This window comes from Corvus moneduloides, chromosome 9 (genome assembly GCF_009650955.1).
Source record: "Corvus moneduloides isolate bCorMon1 chromosome 9, bCorMon1.pri, whole genome shotgun sequence".
Lineage (NCBI taxonomy): Eukaryota > Metazoa > Chordata > Aves > Passeriformes > Corvidae > Corvus > Corvus moneduloides.
Genome location: NC_045484.1, coordinates 12,767,481 through 12,794,347, shown reverse-complemented (window position 1 = coordinate 12,794,347; position 26,867 = coordinate 12,767,481). Strand labels below are relative to the sequence as shown.

General features: G+C 38.0%; 1 protein-coding gene across 3 annotated transcripts in view; it reads right to left on the bottom strand.

Annotated features, from left to right (window-relative positions):
• COL11A1 (collagen type XI alpha 1 chain) overlaps positions 1 to 26,867 on the bottom strand; it is a 133,052-nt gene that overhangs the window by 17,128 nt on the left and 89,057 nt on the right. For all 3 annotated transcript variants that reach the window (XM_032117963.1, XM_032117962.1, XM_032117961.1), the window contains 16 exons: positions 24,669 to 24,722; positions 23,618 to 23,725; positions 22,763 to 22,852; positions 22,426 to 22,479; positions 16,700 to 16,807; positions 16,097 to 16,204; positions 14,996 to 15,049; positions 11,479 to 11,532; positions 10,654 to 10,761; positions 9,084 to 9,137; positions 8,084 to 8,137; positions 7,932 to 7,985; positions 1,519 to 1,572; positions 946 to 1,053; positions 705 to 758; positions 358 to 411 (listed from right to left, as the gene is read on the bottom strand). In XM_032117963.1, the coding sequence (XP_031973854.1) occupies positions 358 to 411; positions 705 to 758; positions 946 to 1,053; positions 1,519 to 1,572; positions 7,932 to 7,985; positions 8,084 to 8,137; positions 9,084 to 9,137; positions 10,654 to 10,761; positions 11,479 to 11,532; positions 14,996 to 15,049; positions 16,097 to 16,204; positions 16,700 to 16,807; positions 22,426 to 22,479; positions 22,763 to 22,852; positions 23,618 to 23,725; positions 24,669 to 24,722 (1,170 nt within the window). The remainder of the gene's footprint in view (positions 1 to 357; positions 412 to 704; positions 759 to 945; positions 1,054 to 1,518; positions 1,573 to 7,931; positions 7,986 to 8,083; positions 8,138 to 9,083; positions 9,138 to 10,653; positions 10,762 to 11,478; positions 11,533 to 14,995; positions 15,050 to 16,096; positions 16,205 to 16,699; positions 16,808 to 22,425; positions 22,480 to 22,762; positions 22,853 to 23,617; positions 23,726 to 24,668; positions 24,723 to 26,867) is intronic.

The window sequence follows — 26,867 nt, the reverse complement described above, 5'->3', positions numbered from 1 at the left end:
TAACATCTTGGCTTAATTTCATCAGTTCAGCTAATGAAGATTATTTGGCTGCAGCATTTCTTTCTTAGGCTCAGAGCTGCTCTAATTTTAGTGCTCCTCAGCAGCTCCAGCACAAATCTTTTAACACATCACTACTTCTAAAAGAAATTGAGCTCTTGCTCAATTGTGTTACTGTAATATGGGCAGTTCTACATCTGCAAGGAAATAAATAGTTATTTTTCAATATAATAGAAAAAGCATCCACTTCGAAAATATTTTTAAGAGTGTGACTGCATAGAAGGCACTGATTTGGGAAAAGATACTTTCTTATCATCAGAGAGAACATGAAGGTGACATAAAATGAGAAAAAAATCTTACAGGTTGACCAGGATCACCATCTTCACCCTTCTCTCCACCAACACCATCCTGACCCTACAGAATTCAAGGAAAATAAACAAAAAAAAAAAATTCAGCTAATTTAAGTCACTAACTCTCATATATATATATATATATAAAAGAGCACTATTTTTCTACAGAGCGTTTTCCCAAGAACATTAGTTTTCAAAAGTTTTTAAAGATTTTTAAACATTTTTAAGCCTTAAGAACTATGTGAACAAAGAAGCAACGAATCTTACAGGCAAGAGCTTATCCCCAGCCAAGAAAGAGAAAGGGTCAACTAGAATTAAGTGCAAACTAAGACTAGGACCTAAAACTGGTTTACTTACAGCTGGGCCAGGTTCCCCAGGGGGACCAGGATCTCCAGGAAAACCAACTGGGCCCTAGATATGTCAGGAAAAAAAGCAAGGAATGTGTCATCCATTGGTAAGCAGGTAGCACTCATCACAAATCTTTTATGAAGCATATAATGAATGGAGTGCAGTTGTAGAAAATGCTGTGGTTCTGTAAGCGGCACATTTTCAGCAATGCTTCACAGTGGTTTGGGTTAGAATGATGAAGATCACTTACTGGGTTACCCTTAGGCCCATCATCACCTGGAGGTCCTTTAGCACCTGGTGGTCCGGCTGCTCCAGGTGGACCAGCTTCACCTTTTTCTCCCCTTTCACCTTTTGGACCCTGTAGAAAACACATGAACACAAAAATGCCATCTGGAAATTGAATGGCCAAAAAAAAGAGGATCACAATGGCAAACTCATTCTTCAGACAAGGGCCATGTCACTCCCCAGTAAATACTGGCATGCAAGTGGGAAATTAGTACCTCTCAGGTCAAGTGCCAAATTCTGCACCCAGTTTGCATCAGTGAACTGTTTTCAGAAAGGAAAACATGCAAGCCAAAGTTACTACTTATGGAAGGAAAAAGGTATTCTTTTAGGAAGTCTCCATCTTCATCCTCCGTTGGTACAAGATGTGGCTATGATTACACGGAAACAAATTGCATTTTAAAGGTATAAGTTCTTCACTGAAAATTCAAAGAAAACATACACAAGTACACAAGTGATCTGAGGAAATCCTTCCCAAAGCAAGCACTGCCAGATACCTAAGCTCACCATAATAATGATAAGACAACAACAAAATACTCACAGATGTTCCAGATTCTCCAGGAGGTCCAGGATTACCAGCTTCTCCAGGCTCACCCTATAGATGCATAAGAAAAATTTATGAGTCATTAGGGAGAATATTTCTATGAATTTACTTCTGTTATTACATATTCTTCCCAAGTTTATTTATGTAAACAGCTTATAAGAACTGGTTTTTATTTGGTCTACCTAGAGGGTGTTGAGTTATGTATATGGTTTTGCAGAACTGGAGTCTGAAATTTGAGAGATAATACAGCAAACTAATATTTTGTTGAGCCATGGAGACTAAACTTCCCTTTGGGCTTTGGAAGATCTTCCCCTTTATTATCCCATATACTGCAAATTTCCTGTTTGTGATTATTGCTATAGCTACTGTTAGGATAAGAAAAAATTATATAAAGAAAAACCTAAGGATGAAATAACAGCATCAGTTAGAAAAACGTCCTCCACAGGCTACAGAGGTGTGTGCAATGTATTTACCAGGGATGGAATTTATTTAGTAAAGCAAATGGCTTTCAGGATGATACTGTATGGAAATAAAATCTGTGCACATCAAAGATTGTACACGATTAAGTGAATATTTAAGATAATTCAGTCTCCTTCTGAGCTAATACACAGTATTATCTCAAGGATTGTCTTTTCAATTCTTAATTTTAAAGTTTAGTTATGACCAATTATTTTCTAGCTCAGTGGTCTGATACATAAAATTTTATAGAAAACTCTTCTGTTAGTAGGATATTTAGTTATTAATATCACAGAGACACAAATCATGGAAGGATAGCAGAATATGCTTTGTGATTGTCATGGAGTGCTTAGATAAGAACTATGTACTCTTATCCCATAGAATTTTTCAATCCAGCTGCTAATGGGGGGATCTTTTTCCCCTCAAATATATTCTTTTTCCAAACCAAATGAATGTTGCCAAAAATTATATTTATGAACAAGAGTAGTTCAGTGCTGAAAACCCAATCATTTACTGAATTCACAGAACTGGAATAAATTTGTGTATCCTTCCTAACCTGTGTGATCTGCATGCCCCTCTTCATTTCCACATGGTCAGTATAAAACTATAAATCATAAAATACAATTTAAAAACAAATCTTATGGTGTAGATACTGAACTTTTTTTCGGAGAAGCTCAGAGCAGCATGATAACCTCACTGGGACCAGAATTCAGCCCAATGCAAATATTTCATTAGATTAAAGGAAAAAGGTTTCAGTACCTCTCAACTGAATTCCAGACTAGGATAATTAACAGATAACCAACACTTTAGGAGCAATATTAAAATGCCCTTTAAAAAGGGCGCTATTAAAGGGTGAATGTGCCTTTAGAAACTCTGGTATGTTTTATTAGATACACTTAAATTTGTAGTAATCTCAAAAATTAATGATCCCTTATAGTACTTAATATTCATTTACTTCTGTGATGCAGCATTCATTTTAAAACAAAACAAAAACCATAGGGGATGCTTCAGGTCAATAAGTGTTAAGTATGTTTTTCAGGAAAATTCATAATCTTCATTTCCTTATTCTCTGCACAGCATTTACTGAGTCTGCAGCACCATTGGCATTGTGGTTTTGTCCATACCTACTATCAATCAAACGAGATTTTTGCAACAACAGAGAATGAAGTCTGGAATCAGCAAAACTATGTTATCAGTTATATTAAGTTAGTAGCCATCCTATACCTACAGAGTGCACTATACAGACCCTTTCCAAAGGTGAGCCCATTGCAGGACAAACTAAAGGAGTGACATAAGAGCACTAATTGTGCCCAGTCTTTCCTGACAAGCACTTGTGCAGTGTAATCCCCTTGTCAGCTTCTCACAGAGTGAGCTCTTTTTCTGCCTTTCTGCTAAATAATATTGTAATTTATGATGATCCACATTTGATTTATAATACAATTCTTACCCTTCCTGTTGACAAACACATCTTCATTCTGTGATATTGTGCAACATTGGGCTTCTTCTGACCTACACTTGGGAGCACCAGGGGAGCACTGGGGGTGCCTGCTCCAGCACACATGGTGACATTGGCTGGAGCAGCAGCCCAGATCAGCTCTGTGCACAGCAGCTCCCCAGCAAGCAGCAGTGTGGAAAACTGAAAAATTGGAAGGGCTAGAAAATGTCAAGATATTCCCCTTAAAGGGCATCTGTGAAAGATGAGACCAGTTAAAGTTTCATCTCATATTAATATTTCTGTATCATTGCTCTACTAAAAAATGTGTCTCTTCTGTGTATGCAGTCCTTGTTTTATCTGGCAGTGATTTTATAGTCCAAGTATTAGGTACTACGAAATGCTGTATTTAGTTTAGATAACTGTTAAGGGAGTTAAACAGTGTTTTGATAGAGAAGATTGTAGCTGATAAATATTTACAGAGTGCATATTTATAGCTACTAAAAATTGTGTAATCTATAGCTATTGTTGGCCCTTGTCTTTCTTTTCATTTTTAGTAACAATGGCATTGATTCAGAATCTGATGTACCTTCTCCATGGGAAATATTTCGTGTTCTGCTGGGAAACAGATTTTATGATCTAATAATAGATTTATTCCACCTCTGGAGATTTTTCTCTCTTTTGTTAGCAGCTCAGATCTTTTAAAAGTTAGTATGGTCTTTCTTAGGCAAAGCCTTCCTCTGACAGAATTTCAACAAGAAAAGACAGACATCTTAAACTACATAGCGTCATGTAATTTCGCAGACATGCTTAATTCTGAAAATCTCTGTGGATTAAGCAAGCAGAAAAGTTTCTACCAAGCTAGGCAAAGTAGTTTAAAAGTTAAAATTTAAAACACATTTTTTAAAAGTTTTCAAGTTTAATAAATGTTGTTTTCCTCATGACCAGTTCTATAGAACTGTCCATACAAAGCGCAGAGATAGTGGATGGAAGGCTGCCACCTTTTGGTTAAATTCTGGGACACGGTGTTTCATTTCATAGTAATGAGAGGCAACTTTGCTACTGACTGGGTTGTGAAAAGTTACAGTTTTGCTCCTTTTTGCCATTCTCACAAAACAAAAAAAAAAAAGGAGAGAAATTGTAACTCTAGAAGAGAATCTTTTTTGCATAGATCTGCATATGTGTTAGATATAAGGGCTCTGTGGAGAGCTAAATTTAATTGACAGAAATTCTAAAGGCTGTGTTTTCTGGAAGGGCTCATGTTTACAAGCATGTTGGAGAGGTGGAGAAGGATGAGAAGCAATCACAGTCAGTAGGCCATGTAAAGTTACTAAAGTAATTTGTAAGGATGGATATTCAGGTAGCCTAAGCTGCCACAGACACATCTTGATTAGGTACCTTAGCAGTGTCTGCACATATAGGTGTGGAAAAATGATATGCACACATAAAATTGTCTGTGAAAACTTATCAAACATGTTTCTAAACTTAGAGCCAGGATACTCAATTGATTTTGTCCTCTCACTTCTATCTGCAGTACAAATCAATGATTAAGCATGAGAACTATTGATTTCACTTGTTTACTGTGTTGGACTCCTTATTAGTGTACTACCTTGAAAAGTGTTTTAGAACAATATAATAGGAAGGAATGTAAACCCAGATGAGTATAGTGGTTTTCTAACACCAGACTTTTTCAAGCAGTAAACCAGGTCTGGACTCTGAGAGGCTACAGAACGAATGCTTAGGCTCTGCAGACATTGGGTTTGCATTGCTCTCTAACTCTGATAGTTTCTAACGTGCTGTGGAAGGGACAAAGGGTAGAAGAACAGCACAGTACTCAGTGCAGTTATCACAAATTCATCTAAATTAGAACAGCAAATTTATTTCATTAGGTTTTGTGGAAGTGTGGGGTTGACATTACTTGATCTGTTTCCCCTCTGTTGTAAATTCTTACATACATTCTAAGGCACAGGTTGGAGAAGTCATGAGCAACTTCCTGGCTATTTAGAATACCTGCAAGTTAGACCTTTGACATCAAATTGGAGATAAGCATGTGTTGGTACATTATGGTTTTCCATTTTTCTTAATTAAAAGCAGAAGAAAGTGACTGCTCTTGGTGTGGCAGCTGGATTTAAGTGGTTCTATTGAGTGAAACACTGCCAGGCCCTCAGTAGAGGTTACGGCATTAATAATGCAGGGCTACAGGAACATTTGAGTGCTGATGCCTTTGAACATTCAGGCCCTTGTGTGTAGAGCAGGGGAAACAACAAGCTAGTTAAAAATGCATGCCACAAAGTGTGACAAAAATTGTTTATCTCTGCCAGAAGATAAGGGGGCTTTGAAACCCCTGTATTAATGAAAAAATACCTTCTGGTCAAACCATTCAAATATGAAAGTGAGAAAACCTATTTCTCTCCTCAACAGTGACAGGGATGATGCCAAAATGTTTTTGCACGTTCTACACTCGCTGTATTTAATTATCTGTAGTATGGTATGTCTTTCCTGAAAGGGGTGCAGAGGCCAAAGCATGCTGACATAATAAGAAAAACATTGGGGAAAAAATGTGTGGGAAGAAGAGGAAAATAAAAATGCATGTTTTGTTTAAAAGCATGAACTGTCCTCCCACTGCAGCAACTCACCCTGGCAAAACAACTCCTGATGATATCTAAGCCTGAAATCTCATTAAACAGAACTGAAATTAAGAAGGAAGATATCCTAACAAGGAAAAAACCCTGGCATGTACTAAAACTTGAGGAGGAGGGAGGAAAGCAATTAGAATAAATAAAAACTTCCAAAATAATACACTTGGAAGCTTCTCTTTGTGGATGCAGAGAGTATGGGAAATAAGCTAGAGGAAATACAAAATGACATAAAAAATGACAACCAAGTGATACACAGTCTGAATTTCACGTTCTTGAATTAAATTTCGTAGCCTAATCATCACAAATAGTGATTCTAAATCACACAGATGAGTTGCAGGGAGAAACAAAGGAATAATGAGTTCAATATAAGCCAGTGCTTTTACATAAATGACTGAAATATAATTTGATCATGAAACACTGAAAATTAAAGAGGTGACTGAAACCAATGGGAAAATTCCTATCAAGTTCAGTGGGCCACAATATTATACAAGGTGGGTTTTTTTAAAGCACTGAAGATAATTAGGTGCTACCCTGGATGTTCTCATAATTAACATTTTTCTCAGTACCCTAGTGGTCACAGGAAATTTTTTTCTTCCCACAGTCCCCATTATTTTCTGTATTCCACTGACATACAGATTCTCTTTTCCCAGTAATTTTTTATTTCTCTCAAGTCTTAGATTGTGTCACATTTTTGGTACTCTTCCCAGAGAGAAAAAAACAAATCCTGCAGCATTTCATGAGGCCAAGACCTTTTTTAAAGTAGGCTGGATGAACAATGTCATGAACTTGGGACATGAAAAGGAAAATCCTTGTTAATAATGCAGTCAATCAGGAGGGCATCGTGTTTTGTGTGTCTTGTGCAATTTTTGGGGAAAAAAAGATTGAAAACACCAGAATGATGCTGCTCCCAAAAGGTGAGCTGATGCTCAGAGCCACATGCTAAGAAAGAAGGACTGCAGTGAAGCATTGTCAACTTGACACAATGACATCTGTTTGGGCTCAGTACTTCTGGTCTCAAAAGACAAAAAGGGAGACAAAGTAGGATATTTTTCCATCAAACCAAATATTATCTTGTAGTATTCTAGTACACTCTTTGTCACATCCCAGAGCACTGGCAAGTGATTTGGTTGATGGGCATGTAGAAAGAAATCATGAAACACCTGAAGATTCTTTTAAAAGACTATTTTAGTTAGAAAAAGGGAAATCTTGGTTTGTGTTCTGAAAAGTTAACAATATAGAAAGCTTTCTGGAAAACTACCAATACTGACATTCCTAGGGATGTTTTTTCTATGATTCATTGACATTGATGTTTGAATATATGTGATACTCTGTGTCAAATAATTAAATACTCAAGACCAATCTACATAGTTTCTCAATAAACTATTTATACAGTGGCCTGGAACATATTTCTATTTTTTTTCCTCCATCTTATGCTCCACTGAGAATCTTCTTTCCCATTCTGAAGTTCAGGAAAAAATTAATGTTAAATCTGTAACATTACGGCAAAAGGCTTTTAGGCTTACATAGGTGATGTGGTCGAGGTCATGTAGGTTGATAAAATAAACAGGCATCTCTTTTGAAATTTTTGCTGGCTCAGCACTAAATAGTAGTTTACTCTGTTGCTTCAAATAAATTACAGAAAAAAGCCCTTACATCCATGCATACGTCATCTTTCCTTTAAGAAAAAGGAAGATACATCTGGCATGTTCCTTGGATAAAACACAAAAATAAAAAACCCCAAACAAGCTTACTCCATATCCTTGCAGAAAATTTTCTGAATAGAGAACTGAAAATAGCGATGAAAATAATTGTAATGAATGAATATCATATAGCATTCCTACTCCAATGGGTTCTCTTTCTAGGGGGTTTTCATCCACACTCACCTTTTCACCAACACCTCCAACAGAGCCAATTGAGCCTGGGGGGCCTTGGGGACCCTACAGTGATAAAAGATATTTGTTATCCCAAATATAGTTATCCAAAATAAAGTGCTTATTAGTCAATTAGCAAGACAAAAAAATAGATTGATTCTTACATCAGCTCCATTGGGACCCTGGGGACCTCTTGGACCTGGCGGGCCAGGTGGACCCTGTATCAAAGAGACAATGTGATATCACAGAATCATAGAACAGATATAATATAGTTACAATCATAAAGAATAAGTCCAGTAGGGATTTCTGACCAATGGAAAGTAACGTGCTCCATCTGTAGAGGGCTTTTAATCTTTGCTGTGCAACAGGAACAGCAGGGCCAGATTGCTGCCCACTGGATGAGTTCACAAGGTGACAGGAGATCAGGCTGTGTTACACAGCACCTGAGCTGAAAATGAGCTGATGCTTCGGGCCCCCCGAGGATTGGTTCTTTCCCTACAAGTTCCCTGCCTGCCCATCCCACTGTGCAGAGACCCTGGACCAGCTCAAGTGTCCATGACAGCCCTGTGGCAGAACTGCACCATGGTGCCTACAGATGAGTGTAGGAGTGAAGCATCCAGACTTGGCACAAGGTGCTGGAGGTGAATGTATAGAGTAGAGAGTGTGCCTGGCAGTCAGGAACAGCCCACAAGGCATTCTGTCAGGAGGAGAAACAGCTGCAAAATGTATCACCCAGGGAAAATAAACAGTGCCAAGCCGTGTTTACTGTCTTCTGGCCTGCAAGTACCTGAAGCTGTATGTTAATAACAATGGCCTGAACTTAGGAAAGCAGCTCCAGGCTCTCTGGTGCGGTGGTATCTACTTCTCCTCTTTCTTTCCTGAACCCAATTGTCACTGTTGTGTCTCAGATACCCAGAGCATCTGCTTTGCTATCTATTTTTCAGTATCTTCTCATGTTACATAAGTCCTGAGAATAATGATGAGGGGATAGATGTGGGAAAGAAAAGTAAATCCCAGAGAGATTTTTTTGTGTTACACAAAATGTTTCATACTCGATCACCAAATTCAGGAGTATCTTATCAAATGGTGAGCTATAGAGAAAAGACAGTAATATATGGAGAATATTTATGTCCTTCAGAGTGACCAGTGGGGAATAAGTCTTACCATTGGGCCCACATCACCATTTTCACCTTTTTCACCTGGTGGACCAGGCAGACCCTATAAAACACAGAGGAGAATACTATTGGTAGGGTCCCTGGAATGATTAGTTATAAATCAATATGAAACAATATAAATCAGATGTACATTTCAAACCTGTGAACTTGGGAGGGGGCAGGATGGTGGAACAAGAAAAAAATACCTATTTGCATTAAAATGGGAAGAAAGGAAAGGGAATTTTTCATGTTACAGTAAATGTATAGGTAGTCCTAGGATGCTTAAACTAGGTGACACAAAAAATTTGACTGAACATGGTCAGTGCAGCACAGTGAAGTGGAATGCAAAGATGTCTAAGGTACCTGAGTACTGCAAGCTGTGTAACTGCTTTAATTAGGTGTCCCTTGGATGTGACAAACCCTGCTGGCAGGTGTTGCATTGCATCACACAAACATTCCCTTAGAAGCAAAGTATCCAAGTCTGTCTAATAACTGATACCTAGCTGGAAGCTAAGCTGGGCATTCCTAAATGGAGGGTCAAAGCTGTGTGCTGAAATTTTTTTCTGAGTAATTATTTCTGAAAATAAAGAAACTTTCCATATCAAAGGCAATATAAACCTACAAAAGATATAAATGTTGGTGCAGAAATGAACAGTTTGAAATGTTTTATAAATTTTATATACTGTAAGTTTTGTGAACTGCATTGTGTAATAGATTAAAAATTAAAAAATATATAGTTACAGGTTAAGGTTCAGCTTAGTGAAAGAGCTGAGTCAGTTCACACGGTGGATAGAAAGGAAAATACTGTTGAATATATTCAAACATTATTATAATTTTTTTAAAGATTCGTGTTACAGCTTAGTTCCTGGATTAGAAGTAGTAAGTGTTCTGTGCTCTAATGTTAATTACATAGAAATGAATCAAGGTCCTAAATACCTTATTCTTTGTTTTATTATATTTAAGCAAATTAATTTTTTGAAAAAACAGATTTTTCAACTGTAATTCTCTGAATGCAGAAGTGAGAAGACTACATTTTACTGTATGCTTGCTTTGTGTTTTTTGCCTCATGAAATACCAATTTTAAGAGGAAGAAATATGAAACTGTAGGAACCTGCCTGATGGCTGCAGTATATAAGCATTATGGGCTTCTGCTAACCTCTCAGGCTGCAAGTAGTGTCTGTGATGGTATCACGGAGATACACCGTGTGCCTAAAACCTATTGTGAAAATACTGTAAATGACAAGGCCATGCTAAATACATCTCTTGGTTGAATCTTTTCCTCAATGTGTGTATCTCCAGTGTAAAGGAGTGCTCTTGTTAAAGCAGAAATTGGCTGAAATTAATGAATTACTGAATGAAATTCCAAAGCCTGTGTTAGCCAGCAGTTCAGTTCCAGTGCATCCCACTAACTTCCTGCTGCACTAAATCTGCTATTTATGCATGAACCCTATGAGAATGGCATCCTTCCGTTCTAATTAATTGATGCTATCATCTATTTATTAGAAGACAGTAGTCATTCGGTTTCTGACACAGAAAACAGTGTTCTTGCAGATGGAAGGTAAAATAATAAAGGAATTTACCTGTAAGCCAATAGGGCCTGGAGGGCCAGGGAAGCCTCGAGGACCTTCATCACCTTTTTGCCCAAACATCCCTTGCTGACCTCTTGGGCCTGGCTCTCCATCACCTCCCTGTTTGGAAACAATGAAGAGCAAAACTGTCACAGGTCTGGTAATACCAACAGGAAAAGCTCCATGGAAATAACTGGAAAACAACTACAAAAGGGTTCAGAATCACACCAAGTGACTTTTCAAATGAATGTTCATCATCTTGGCTGGATGAAATCTGTTACACAAACAGAATACCAGCACATGCTCTGGTTTAATGTAGGTCAATTAGTGCTGCATGTCGCATAAAAATTGTCTCTGACTTCGCCCTCTCTTTCACATCTGCATAAACCTTGTAACTGTTGAATACCTATGTAAATGTGAGTAGCATACAGTTCTACCAATATGCAGATCAGAAGAATTCAGAGCCTTCTAAATAAAAATAAGAATTAATTCACTTGGTATCAGGTGGATTTCAAGAAGAGACACTCTCTTTTAGCTGCACCTGCGCTGAGCTGCCATACACACCACCAAACAAGTTCACTGAAAGGATGCCTCCCATTCACTATTTACAGTATTTCATTTTTAATAATTTTGTCAAGTTATTGCCCTGCTGTAAATCTGCCATACAGTAACACCCATGCAGGCTTGTTTACAATAAAGAACTGCATGTAAGTGGGCAGTGACAGAACTGTTAATGGTGCTTTGAAATACATTCCCGAGTCAGGAGCAAACAGTTCAAAGAACTCAGTATCAGCTGAGCTAGGCAAGGTTGGGCTTGGCTCTGAAGGAGCTACTTACAGCTATACCCGGGGCACCAACAGGACCCTGCAGACCTGGTGGACCTGGAGGACCCTGCAACAAACATACATCCAAAAGTTAGTGATTATGGCATCTGCAATGAGAGTAAAAGCAAATACAGACATGAGAGAAAACCCTACTTGCAGGATCACAACCTATTCAGCACTTCCACATTTCTCAAAAGAGGATGTAGCATCATTCACAAGTCCTTTCCATTCAGTACAAATTATTTATCTCTCAAAACCTCAGATTTTCACATCTATAATAGACAATACTGGCATTTGTTGGAAGCTCATTTTTAATGTTTCAAAATAGATTTCTATGAGAACATGAATCAAAATGAAAATATTTTTTCACAAATAAAAATATCAAAACTTTCAATGAGATTTATGCAAAATACCCCTCAACTTTTCAAGCATCATCTAAAAAGGTATCTTTAATTCAAATGCTTATTATTTGGAGTATTTTTTATGAAATTGCTAATTATTTTTGCAAGGGCACAAAGCTTATTTTGACCTCGAGGAGACATTAAAAAGTGCAAGTTCTTGCTGAGCACTGGGAATCACATTCTCTTTAAGTCTCTTTTCAACAGAATGGCAAAAAAAACCAGTCTCTCAGAGGAACTTCTTTTTATTCATTCTCCCTTCAGAATAATAACTAAATTATATTGCACATAATTTAGACGTCAGTCATGCAGAAGTGATGTAATGAAGCCATCAGAGTATGGGAATGCAAAATACTACTTTATGATGGGGTTTAAATCATGTGGTAGTTTGAATTTGTTTATGCAACACTAGAGAAACTAGACTGATAAAGAGTGAAGCTAAGAAAGCACAAAACTTAACACCTGGCCTTGGCTAATTCTAGTCTATTTCAGATGCCAAGTTTCCTGCAACTTCTAGGCTTCAAATTCTAGTTTAGAGCAGAATAATGCTGGAATTTACAGACTTTTCTAGGGCTAAAATTAGATTATTGTGTAATTTATAGGGGAAATTAAATAAAGGGACATAAGTCTTGTAGCCTATTTCTTTCTCTGGGTTTTATGTATATTTTAGAGCATCTTATTTTCTAGGGAGTTTGAAGTGTCAAGCAGTGTATTTCTTCTCCTTTACAATTTTATTTTTGTCACATACATGATGGCAATATATGAAACAAAGCTTTCTAGCCTCTGTGGTGGCATATCTAAATGAAAGGACTCCGAGGAATGCTCCAGCTGACTGGGAAGTGTTGCCATGAGGAAGGGATTTGGCATGTGTGGATTTTTCTACACTGCAATGTAGTGCTCCTTCATTTTATAGGCTCTGGAATGAGGCCTACATATTTTTAAACTCATTTAAAAACCCATTTTGAAATAAAGCACTGTTGGAACATACTCTGCAATTGATTAATGAAGAGTTATTTGGACACACGGCCAGATCTTTTTTTCCATTGCTCTGGAGGGCAAATGGAGAAAGACTGATCAGAATCATGAGAGAATCTTCAGTTAATAAAGGCAGCTGTGATAACTGTGCAGGTTTTGAAGTTCGAGAGAGGACACCACATCAGCAACAAAATTGTGCTGTCTTAGCTAGAGTATGCCAACATAGTTAGGCTCGGTATTTTCAAACCCACAAAAATAAATCTTTGTTCATTTCAATGGGGAATTGAAGATTTTTCCAGCTCTTCTTAAACAGGAAAGATGAATCAGTTCTTTGATCAGGATCCTTGCTGTGATCAGGCTCTAAATGCCCACCAAGGCCTTTTGTGGGTGGTTGGAGATTGTAAATATCTATTCTTTATGTCCTGTGATTTCAGAACTGGGTACTTCCTCTTCAGAACCTTTCAGAGGTGACCAACAAGCCCTTTCTCCCTGCCCCAATAGGCATCTATCAGCATGTTGAAAGGAAAGCAGATTTAAAATAAACACATTCTGAAATTGTCAGGGTTGAATGACTGCAGTGGAGGGCAAATAGATTCAAGACACATGACTTCAACTGGAGGTACATTCACTTCAACTAAGGCCTGAACACTGAATCCCGTATTTCAAGGGAAATGTGCAATATTCTCAAATGCATTAAACCTTGAGACTGAGAGTCCAGGATACATTCTCAAATGATAATGCTGCAGACACTTTGTTTGTAAAGCAGGTCTGCTGGAACAGGCCCAAATGCATTAGTACTCACTATGGGAACTGTGGTCACAGTCTAATGCTCAGCATAACTAGCTATGCTAAAATTATCTGAAACAGAAGAGTGTGGCACGTGTTTTTTTCCTGAATTTCTCTGATGCAAAGCATCTCTAATGAAGAGGCATGTCAAAGGGGAAAACAGGATGTGCCTGTGATTACATGCAGAGCCTGAAGTGGAACTGGAATCAGAGGTTGGAACTAGCTGATCTTGGAGTTCATTTCCAACCCAAGCCATTCTGTGATTCTGTAATTCTGTGACCTGTGATTTGCTGCAGTTTGTACATATCCTCCCATAAACATCATCTGATAATATGTAAGCCATAAATTTGGTGTAATTTTTAAAAATAATACACTGTTCTGTAACTCGTTAATGTCAAAAATCACACAGTGTTTTCAAGATAAATATACTTAGCCATGAATACCCCTGTGCTGCGTTTGGAGCTTTGCTAACTGTGAATATTGTTGAAATATAATAATAAAAGGGATCTTTCTGCCATTACTTCTCAATTTTTTCTTAAGGAAAAGTATTCAAATAAAGTACCAGTTTATCTTGAAATTGAGCAGAAGTGAAAAAATTCAATTTTGAATTTTTAGGAAAGAAACCACAATCAAACAGAAATAAATAAATGCTAGTTTTATTCTTTCTAGCTTCACATTTCCCAGTGCAAAAAGCTTAATTTTATATTTCTGCCCTAAATAAAAACAGGAAGTGCTTTAGAATTAATTTTTGAAGACAGAAAAATATCAAATTAAGACAGTAGAAACCTGATTAGTCCTAGGTTCACTAATAGGCCTAATGATAATATACAAAAATTTGTATAAGCCATTTCATCTGTGGTCTTTACTGATTCGAAATGCTGCCATCAGTTAATTGTGCTCCCCAAGAATTAGATAGCCTTCAAAAATTTTAAAACTATATTAGTAGATTCCCTAGTGAGTCTCCATAGTTTTCATCATCATGGCTAAGAAGCCAAAGCTGGGTATGTTCACGCTGTGCAGTCAGTGAAGTTCAGCACAGTAAGAGAACGTACGTGAATTCTTGGTCTCTCCCTGTTCAAACGCAGAATGGAGGAGTTTCAATGATACAGGATGGGTGCTCAAGAATGTAGTTTACCTTTCTAATTTGTAATGATTCTGTAAGCTCTAGGAATACGAGCAACACTAAATACATGCCTGGATCTGTAAGTACAAACCTCTAGTGTTGCATGAATAGAACATTTTGGAGGAACATTTTAGGAATGCGTTTCTGTTTCTGCTCATTTATGTAACAAGGCCACTTGCATATTTCATGCATGAATACCTTTTATTTATGAAGAATAGATGTAATGCACAAAGGATTTTGTTACTCACGTTTTCTCCTTTGTCGCCTTTACTACCTTTCTGACCTGGTTCACCAATTTCACCCTGTAATTGAAAGTTAAAAGTTAAACTTGTTTAAAATGGTCTCCACACTTAGCTGAAGTCAGTATCACGGTGTGCCCTTTGATATGATTATTCTATGTTTTATACTGCTGCTTCAAGTGTGAAAGCCTAAAGGGAGCAATTGTGCCGTGATCAACAGTATGTCATATTAACCCAGATATTGATTGCTGAATTGAAAAGGGCAACAAGACCTGGCTTTGAAGTATAGTGCAACTGAGCTCTAAATAAAGGGAATTGTGTTCCTCATGTCATCTTCAATATGAACTTATAATGAAAGTACCCTGATTTACAGACTCATGTAACTGTCTATGACTGAACAACTGCTTCTCACTGGAGTGTACGGTATTTCAAAGCTTCAAAATTATTCAAATCACCAAGAAACCATGTTAGAAAATAAGTGTTTCCTTTATACAGTAATAAAAGACAATTAAATTAAACCACAGAAAATACTCTCTGTGGGATAAATAACACTCATGCATCACAAAAATGGCTGTTGAAATCTTTACCTTTACCCTGTGCTAACTAACAGAAGTGCTGGATCAAGCAAACACACCAGATGATCCTGAAAGGTGCCATGTCCTAAATTCTGCCGGAAGTCAACAGAACATCTCTGCTGTGAACATAATTATTTTGACACCCTCAACCTATCAACAGTGGTTCTAAATCCCTGTATATTACTGAAAACATTTCATCTTACTCATTCAGTAGACCAAGTTGCTAAAATAGGCAAAAATCAATTTTGGCATCATTTGCCTTGATTTATTTTGCCGCACTTTCATCTTTGTTTCTTTTCCAGGATAAATGTTATTCTACTAGTTCTTTAACACAAATCCCAATGTCCCATGGCATCTGTCCCTCAGACATTTGGTTATAGAAGAGGTTTTTAGGTCTTTTTTTGCAGTAGGCAGAGGGAATTTGGGGGAGGCAGGGAAAAGATTTGTTGCTTTGTCACCCTATTTATTGTGAGGAAAGCTACAGAGAACTGTACTGACAGATCTTCTCCCAGATGCACTAATTATAATGATTCACCTTGTCACCATCTTCTCCAGGAGAACCACTAGGACCAGCAGGACCAGGAAGTCCTACAGGACCCTGTATTCCATCACGTCCAGCTGGACCTTGGGGACCTTTTTCACCCTGGTTTTGAAGGAAATGAAATAATGCACATTATCACAGGAGTGTAATGAAAATTTCAGTACAGGGAGTCACATTACCAATACAAAACTAAAAAACCCACCTCCAAAAAAAAAAAAAACCCAACAAAACAGAAAACCCCACAACACAAAGAAAACAATGAAGGGAAGAGAATATATAAGAGAATTATATGAAGTAATAATGGAAGTTGATGTCAAACACATTTGTACTCTAATGCAGAGTGGCTGGGTACAAAGTTTTAATGAAAGACTGATTTATATCCACTCCCTGCAGTGATAATAATAGGTTTAACCATTCCTGGTCTTAGAGAGCACGATAATTAATGTTTTACTATGTACTTGTTTTGTAGATCTAAAATAAATACCTTGGGAATCCTGAGAATACGTATTGAATAGGGAAATCCCAGAGTGGGACCAAGTAGCATTTTGGAGTGAAAAGTCTGTGCTGGGATGGTTTGATGGGACTGCGATTACTTACGGGAGCGCCCTTCTCTCCTGCGGGGCCTGGAGGCCCCTGGGGGCCAGGACGGCCTGGCAGACCAATGGGGCCAGCAGTGCCCGCGGCTCCTCGCTCTCCTGGCGAGCCCTGGAAAAAGATACAAACGAGGAGGGAATTCTGAGAGAGCCCTGGTAACTGCTGATGGTTTTCAAGAGGCAAGTCAGCAGAGAAGCTGGTTATCGATGTGAGCTCAGCTGCCTGAAGGTTACGCATCCGTCGCGTGTGCAAGTAAAGGAAAAAGGCTGAAAGGACTACCTTGAAGTTCATACTCAATACAGTTCATGCAACACTATTTTTTTTTTGTAAATACCACTTCCTGTATTTGTTCATCATAATGAGAATGTGCATGAAACCAGCCTGTTTTCAAGAACTTATTTCCCTCTATGTTTTCAAAATACATTAACATACTACTTTGATGAAAGAATATTCACCATATCAAAATACAGAACTAAGCCACACCACAAGCAAAACTTTTAGTAAAGTTTTGTGCTGTTCATTGCTGTAATGATCACATTGCTGCATTTCAATTCACTTCTGTAAAAATCCATTCAAGTATAATGACTAATCTAGTGTGTTCTACTGAGAAGGTTTTTAGATAAGCACAGTAGAAGTTAAAACCTAATATTACAAATTAAAGGTGAAAAGACAGGCACTATCTGTAGCGAAAACCACTAAAACTGCATCTTTGTTTTCTGTCTTTTAAATAACTTACAATTTTTGCATTAATAGAGTACTATTAAAGGTTTGTTTGCTGTACAATAACATTTCCCCAACTTTTCAGCTCTACTCCTTCAAGATAGTTTGCAACACTTCAAAGTTATGATTGGTAACTTCACTTTTCCGATTGATATACTAGAAGTGGGATGATTCCATATGATCATGGAATAAAAAAATATGGTGGTGTAGCCTCAGACCCTAAATAGCCTTTTTTTCATGTTTAAACAAGATCAAATTTTCTGCCTCTTAGACATCGGAATTTTAAGATGCTTTCACCTATGAGGACCCTATTTTTTGCTTTTACTCAGGACATACTTGTCCTGGACTGACCTCATTAGCATCACTGGTGCTAATTCCATAATAAGGTGCTTTCCCCTCCAGATAAATGTGGCAGAAAAGAGTGCTGAATGGTTTCTTAAAATATTTTAGCAAATTATTTCAGTAAGATCTGAATTTGCATGGGTGTTCAAACAAAGTATTTGTATGGAAATCATAGATGACCTTATCCTTCCAGATGTTGGAGTTTTTTAAGTCTAGGTGGCTGCCTAAGTTTCTGTCCTATTTTCGTTAGTTTAGTTCCTAAGGCTTCAGTGAATTCAACAAGAAAAAGTCATTACCCTGCAGCGATACTACCATGGTCTCTGATCTTGTCAGCTCTCATAACCTAAACAATTTTAGGTCATCTCATCAGGAGGATTTAAGAATAGAGAGGAAAAAACCCAAATAACTCACAGATCTTTCCTGTGTCAGACAGCAGACACTAACAGAGGCCATAATTTCCACTAGCTCTTTTTAATCAGCCAACTTTTCACATCTATCTTTGCATTTCACATGAGTTATGAACAGGGACTACACCTTCTGTTTTGAAGGAACCACTCCTTTCTCTGAGAGAATGGCCTCTGAGCAAAGCAGAATACATTAAATTGTAGTCACAACTCAGAAAAGAATTTTAAGCAGCTTCTTAAGTCCGTTCTCTCTATGTTTGTTATCTTTTCTCGTCACTCTGCCCCACTATGTAACAGTCTCCTTATGTTACAAAACCACTTGTTAACCTGTGGTCTTGTGGTACTCACATCCTGGAATCTTTTTATTAGTATGTTTGGGTTGTTTGTAAAAACTTATCTACAGGATGGAAGTGTCATGTTTTGTCTTGTATTGCCATTGTACAGACTATAAACTCATTAGCAACCTTGGTTTTATCTCACTTCCTGTGAGGGGATATGTAATTATAGCTGTTGTATATACTGCATAGTAGTAGCAATACTTTTTATTGGTGGTTAACAAAATGCTCAACAAGTGAAGGTCCCCATGACTGTAAAATGTTATCAGATAGATGAAGATAGGTCTAGATAGTTCAGTGCTGATAATTGGGTAGCCTACAGCTGGCTTATTCTGAGTCTAATTTGAGCATCCTATTCCTAAATGAGCGAATGAAAAATGACTGCTTGACATTCCAAAGAGCTTTCTCTCATCAGCATTCAGCATTCCACACAGTAGTAGGGAAGAGAAGAAAACAAACAAAAGCAACAAAGGTAGCACGTAAAAGAGAACTGTTAAAAAAATTCAAACAAATTCCCACAATTACAAAAAACCCCACAACCCCTCCCCAAAAAAACCCCTCAAACCATGAAAATGCCAACCCCCCAATCCTGCAGATCCCCTCTTACTCTGATATGCATTCATGCATCTCTTTCTTTTGTCCAAATCCCTCTAAACAGAGTAATTGGCATGCACAGTACTTGGAGCAGTCATTTGTTTGGTATGCTTGCAGATGTATGCAGCAGCCAAATAAAGCTTCTAATTGACTATATGTGCTGGTTAGAAGCAATTGGTACTGGCAGGGAATCGCAGGAAAGTCATCCAATGGCATGAATTCTCTTCCTATTACAAATGGCAAATGAAGACTCCACTACAATTAAACTTCTGTGTGTACCCGCTGTTGGCTAAAAATAGATGGGAAAATATTTTAGGACTACGTGATGCTCACGGTCTGCTGGGAGCTTCTGTGGAAAAAAGCAAGCAATTTAACTGTTTAATTGTTTAATTGTGGTGCTTGAAGGTGTGCAGAAACCCAGTATTTAAGGGCACCTATGCACCTTTTTTTCACTGAAAACTGTTTCAAGATAACAAGTTAGTAATTAAAGATGAAATAGATAAAAATCCCACTGAGGACTTTTGAAACACTTTAAGGGCAACTTGGTCCTGTTTTGTACCCCAAGCTTGTACTACAATGATCTCAAAATATATTTTAAAAAATTAAAAATTTTGCCCTTCCTACTCAACTCCTGCTCCCACTGCATCTATTTCTTGAAGATTGGAACAATTATATGCAAAAATTCTCAGACTCCTAAGTGTTTCTTTCTATGACTGTTTACCTTAGCAGGAAGGGTGACCCCAAGAGGAATGGATTTATAAACTCAAGTTCTTGGTAGTGTGCTCCTGACACTCATACTCTGTGTGTTTCTGGGCTATAATTAATGATGATTTCAGTCTGGCACTGAACTCCCATTAGCTGGGGAGCATTAATAGTGTTCCTGGATTTTCTCTATCAATTTAGTTTCACATGAAAGGAATACTATTCAAGAGCTCTGAGAGGGCTCCAGGATTTGAACCAAAGGATTGTAAATGGGGATAATTAAGACATTCTCCTCAAAAAAGCTCTGATGTATTCAACTAAAACTTACTTATACACACTCTGTAAGAATTAGAAAAACATGGCTCATCTGAATTTAAATTCAAACATATGTATTTCATAATATAGACAACTATCACTAAATAAGGCATGTACTTTTGCCTCACATCTTGTGTGATGTGTCTTTCTCAGGAACCATGGCAGGAGTGGCACAGCTCCTGTGTGGGCAATGCTGTCTGGCAAAGGGGGCTGTGTCACACGTCAGGTTTGCTTGTGCTGGCTGGTCTGTGCGTGCTCGGAAGGGCTCTGGTTCACTGCCCCTGAACTATCTGCTTGAGAGTTCAGCCAGCCTTAGGGGCTCCTTCAGGAAAAATCAAGACATGACCTTTAGATTGAAGAGACTATTCTGCTCTGCGCTTTCTTGATTTTGATTCACCCTTTAACATTTCAGGTTCTTCAGATGGGTAAGATGATACCCCTTTTGACTCTCCCTACTAGCTTCCCTTCCGTTCCATTCCATTCCATTCCATTCCATTCCATTCCCAGCTACTTTGTTTTGGTGCCTTTTTGGAATGCATATATACTGCACAGTGTTAAGAACAGTAAATTCAAGTTCTTGTTTTAAAGAATAGATGCTTAAAGGCATTAAGAATTCAATAATAATTTTAAGAATTCAAGTCCCATGTATTACTTGTACTGTACTATGTGTGGCTTTTTATCCTTGTTTAATGCATTCTAATCTGAATATGAATTTCAAGGACATAAGAGAGCTTCTTTGTTGAAATACATAGAAATTCAGCTCCTCCTTTACTTTCTTTTTCTAACAAGAATAGCTGTGATGATTGATTCTTTTCTTTTTTAACTTCAATTGCACTGAATGAAAGAAATAAGTTGACAAGAATACTGTCAAAATCTACACATTTCACATTTGGGAATAACTCTACCATGTTTTGAATACCAGTGCATCCTCGTAGAACTTCTTTGCATAAAGCATGACAACAGAGGACAGGTAACATGAAGCACACTCTACTATTGAGCTTCAAATGCCAAGAAGGAAAATTCCTGCATGACATGATTTTACACAGTTGTACAAAGGGAACACAGGAGTGTTGGGTTTGCATGGCAAGGTTTTGGTAGCAGGGGACTACAGGGGTGACTTCTGTGAGAAGATGCCAGTTTCCCCTATGTCCAATGGAGCCCATGCCAGACAGCTCCCAGATGGATCCAGCACTGGCTGTGGCCCAGCCCATCAGTGACAGGGGTAGAACCTCTTGGATAATGTATTTAAGAAGTGGGGAAAAAATGCACAATAGAGGGGAGCAGAGATCCACCTGCAGCCCATGGAGGACCCCATGGAGGAGGTCAATGCCCAAAGGAGACTGTGACCCCGTGCAGAGCCAGCACTGGCACAGGATCTGGGTAGAACCTGTGGCCCTGTGGAGAGAGAAGCCCTCAGTGGAGCAGGTTTGCTGCCAGGACTTGTGGCAGGTCATGGGTGACCCATGCTGAACAGCCTGCTCCTGAAGGACTGCACCCTATGGGGGACCCAGGCTGGAGCAGTTCATGAGGAACTGCAGCCTGTGCAAAGGACTCATGCTGGAGAACATCTTGGAGGACTGTCTCACATCCAAGGGACCCCGCACTGGAGCAGAGGAAGAGTGTGAGGAATCCTCCGCATGAGGAGGACCGAGTGGCAATGTGTGATGAACTGAGGGCAATCTCCATTATCCATCCTCCTTCACTGCTTGGGGGCAGGATAAAGCAAGAATCAGGAGTGAAGTTCAGCCTGGGAAGAAGGGAGAGTGAGGGGAAGGTGTTTTCAGACTTTGTTGTTGTTTCTCTTTATCTATCCTACTCTGATTTGATTGAAAATAAATGAAACTCATTTTCCCAGTCTGTTTTGCCCACCATGGTACCTGGTGGCTGATCTCCCTGTCCTTATCTTGACTCCCAAGCCTTTCAGTGTATTTTGTGTTCTCTTGTCCAGCTGAGGAGGATAAAGCAGTTTGGTGGGCACCTGCCATCCAGCCAAGGCAAGCCCACCACAACAGCATGAGTCCACCAGTCACACTATCTGTGGATTTTTCCACTGTGGAAAATGCCTCTCATCTCAAAACCAATTTGTATAAGTATTGAGCAGCAAGCAAATATCATAACTAAATCTGGTGGCAGAAGGCTTCAGACATTCTCAACCTTCATAATCCTAGCATGTTTATTAGCATGGATACTTTGTAGAAGTCTGATCTGTCTGCTGTTTTACAAACTGCATTAATCAAAACACCACAGCATCTAAAGAAGAAAAAAGGTTATTAGGTTATATTGTTTATATTTCCATTAAATTGTTATGTTTACTTACCATTGGTCCAGGTGGACCCTGTGGGCCTTCCCCTCCTTTCAGACCAGCTGGACCCTAGAAAATGAAAAGGAAAAAGAACACTTGTTTACTAAACTGGAAAGTTCAAGAGTAATTTTGCAACACATATAATAGGAAACATGGAAAGATCCAAAAAAGCAAACGGGAATAATTTTCTTTCTTCCTATTTAGCCAATGATATTTCACAATGTTGGATGTTTGATGTCTGTTTTCTTACTGCATTTATTTTAAGTGCAATAGAAGACTTCATGAAATAAAGGAGTTAATACTTTGTTTCTTTTATTTAGAAATATCATGCCAATTGCTCTAGCACTTATACCTGAGCACCTGGAAGGCCTCTCTCTCCAGGGAAACCACGAAGACCTGCTGGTCCATCTTTGCCAGGAATGCCTTGAGGGCCTGGATCACCCTGGGAAACATATTACATTTTGATTAAAAAATATGTTTAAAAATGTGCAATGTACAATGAGCAATGAAAATGAACTACCAGATCCTAGCTATAGTAAGGAAAACAAAGATTGTGCCCCCAGCTATTCACCCACTAATTCTTTTATCAGCACAGTAGTCTATGGCTAATTTATAATGAACTTTGACAAAATACAGTACTAGTTATAGAATGCAAATAGTGAAAAGCACAACAAGCCAAAAAATATGTTTAAAGATACATTCAAAAAAATTTTTGATACCCATTTATAATCAAAAATTGAATAGAATTACATAGTAACTAGATAAGTAATATTTATCTTGTTCCCCGATGGTAGCCAAAAAGTAAGCAAGGAGTTAAATTTATTCACTGAAATTCTGCCCTTTATTCACTACTACACATCTGACTTTAAATGCCAATGTGCAATTTTCCACCTTGGTGTGAATATGTCATTACTAAGTATTACCATATTGAATGCATAGTATATGCAATTTTTTTTTTTTTTTTAGTTTTTATTACAAAAATATTAATTATTGGCTCACGAGAATTCTCATTATTTCAGTGGAAGCAGACATAGCTCTAAAATTGGAATCTTCCAGTCTTCCAAGTCCTTCTGGGTGAAACCTGCCAATCATGATTTTACACTGTATGTTCTGATTTTATTCTGCATGTCTACATGATGATTTGAAATGTCACACTGGCAACAGATTATCTGTCCCTTCCAATTTGTTCCCCAAAGCCCCATCATACCTTAGCACCTTCTTTTCCTGCAGCACCTGGGAGGCCTTGTTCACCTGGGGGACCAGGAGGACCTGGGTGACCTCTTTCACCAATTGGCCCCGTCTCACCAGTAGGACCCTAAGCACAAAAGTAAAACTTTAGTCACCTGAAGTTATTTAATGTCTTGCGGGGTGTGGGAGGAAGTGAAGAGGAGCAGATGCTCAATATCCAGCTGTTATGTTACCAAACACTATTACCACTGGCTAGCATACATTCCTCACCTTCCCTCCAGGCAAAGCTGATTTACAAATATCTTTGTCCTATAAAATAAATCTTGCATTGCATTTTGCCTGAAGACATGTCTGTGCAGCTTCCAAAGAGTGAAATCCTGACCTTGTTCCTTAAGCACTGAAGCTTTAAAACACGGCGTGTATGGGAGAAAGTTACAAAAAGGACATGGGAGAGAAATCCAGATACTATTGTCTTAAAACACTTCTGTACTGTTGTTTTTCTGAATAATAGGAATTGCAAGGTAGAAGAGTTGAAAGATCTCTCTGCAGATTCAAAAGTTCCACTGAGGGAATTAGCTAAAAAAGTTCCAAATGCTTAATTAAGTTGAAAATCAGTACGGTTAAATCAAATTCAATTTTGATAGTTTATCCCTCCACAATCTAAAAGTTACTGAAACTTTTTCTCTGGCAAGAAATTCGCTGATTGCATTGCTCTTTCTAAAATGTTTAATGGTAGAGAAATCTGTCTTCTTGACGTCTGTAAACCACCAATTTCATAATCACATTTAAAACTCCCAAAACAACAACAACAAACCAACAAAAAAGCCAACCCAAAACATAAAACAAAGTGGAAAGGCAACTTAAATATTTAATTTTTTTTTGTGGAATCACTGATGATTACTAAGTATATTATATAGTATTATATAATATATTATTATGCAACTTTAGTTGCAAAAGTTAATATAACCATTGATATGGTCCTTTTAATACAACAAAAGCAACTGCCTTATCCATAATTTAGCCATTAAATGTTGGTCTTATGAAGTTCACTATGAAATGAAATTATGTACCTGAGGGCCAACAACACCACCAGGACCAGGAGGACCAGTTTTTCCTTGAAAACCCTGTGAAATAATTATAGAATATTACATTATCCTGGACAAGTTATAGAAGAGCAAAATTCATATCTGTGCTGAAGAGGTGAATGAAAAATTCCATGTCACACATTCCTTCTCTTTAGGAAATAAAAAAGAGAAATCCTTTCTGCCTGTGTATGCTTAGAAATGAAATGCTGATTAATACCTCTTCCATCTCTCAGTTCCAATCTCTCTGAGGTGGTACAGCAGTAAAAATTGCCCTCAGTTTTGCAGATCTCTCTAGGAGAGCTTGATTAAATGAGTTTGAATGCATAAGTGATGCAGCTAAAAGACAGTTGAAAATACACTTTTACATATGTATATTATGAACCATAAAGCCTGACATAAAAATGCTTTTTAAAGAAAGACACAGATGGAGGATTAAGGTGGGAGGACATGAAGGATAAAGTGGAGGTGAGACAAAAACAAAATGAAAAGAAATAAAGATCCAGGGAAGATGAAGGTTATATAGAAATGGTAAAAAAGGCAATATGAGTGCCACAAAAAGAATAGAAAGGAAATATTTTTGTTTTTTAGAATATGGGTAAATTTTACAGAATTTTCATTTTCTGATCAGTGGCCCCAGACTTCAGGCCAAAATTAGTCAATAAACTGAATGAGAATGTCACTTTATAATAGCACTGTTTAATTCATCTTTGAATTATGCTAAATTATTTCTTTCAAATACTGGAATAGTGTTAGTGCATTCCTGATGGATCACATTAGGATCCTACACAGTACTGCCTGCCTAACAGCCTGTGTCTGCCTCCTACTCTGCTCACCTGTGCAAAAACAAAGGGGTCATCTGGCTCCAGCTTTTTCAAATATTGGGTCCTTCTCAGCTTTCCTCTGGGCACAGTCTGACTGATAGTTGCCCTATTCCATCAGTTCCAGTTTAAGCTTTTCTACCTTCCTCAACCTGATTCTATTTTTTCTGCCAGCCAGATGTTACCATGGTTAATTTTGGCACATAACTGAGGCACTCTCTCAGACCTCTGAAACGATCCAGATTAAAAAAAAAAAAAAAAGAAAAAAAAAAGAAAAGAAAAAAAAGACAAAAGTATCCCTTTCTTCTGATAACAGAAAATCAGAACTGCTCCAGATGGAATCATTCTTGAGTCCCTTCCTTTACACAATCAAAGCTTCCTCTGTAAACCTGTTCTAAGGAAAGACAAAGAATGTTGAACATCACCCACTTACTGAAAGCACCTTGGGAAGACCTGCTATTCTGATTTTACAGAATGCAGATCCTTTGTTTCTTGATGCTGAAGTTGCAGCCTCTTTTCCACTAATAGTTACTTCAGTTGCTGTCAACATATGCTTATTATTCCATAAACAAGCTGCAGAGTGCAGCCTGGGAATCTGACTCTCTAATTTGTTAAGCTTGACTATGTCTCTTATCCTAATTCCCTAATTGCTGAAATGCCCATATGCACCAATGAACTTTAATAAGATATGTGTCTAAATAAGAAACAGAATTCTTGATGCTGATCTATCAGTGAGTGCAATGAAAGTTTTCTCATTTATACATTATTTAAAAACCTGAAGTGGATATGTTCATCAGGAAAAGAAAGTCAACAAGCCTACTGATTGATTTAAAACCATCTGGTTTTCTACAAAAACACATACATGAGAACCCATGGGGGAAAAATATTTTAAAAATAATTTTGGCCCAACTTCACAAACACACAGAGCAGAAAACAATGCTAATGAAAAGCTGCATTTGATCCTAAGTTACTCAAGTTTTTTTATCAGTCTAACTCTACTAAACCCAGAGATACAAAATTAGAGAACCATAGCACTGACTGAATCCTGTGGGACCTCGTTCAAATTTCACACAGTAGCAGAGTCCATAGTTTCATTGCATTTTGAATATTTTGTTTCTAGTCATGACTGAAATCAAGAAATCATATAATCAGAATGGCTGAGGTTGGAAGGGACCTCAGGAGTGATTTTGCCCAACTGCTCTGCTGAAGCAGGGCTGCTGAGAGCTGGTTGCTCAGGAATATATCCAGATGGAGACTCTGCAGCCTCTCTGGGTACTCTGTGACAGTGCTTGGTCACCCTCACACAGAGAAAGCATTTCTTGATGTTGAGATGGAACCTCTTGTGTTTCAGTTTATGCCCATTGCC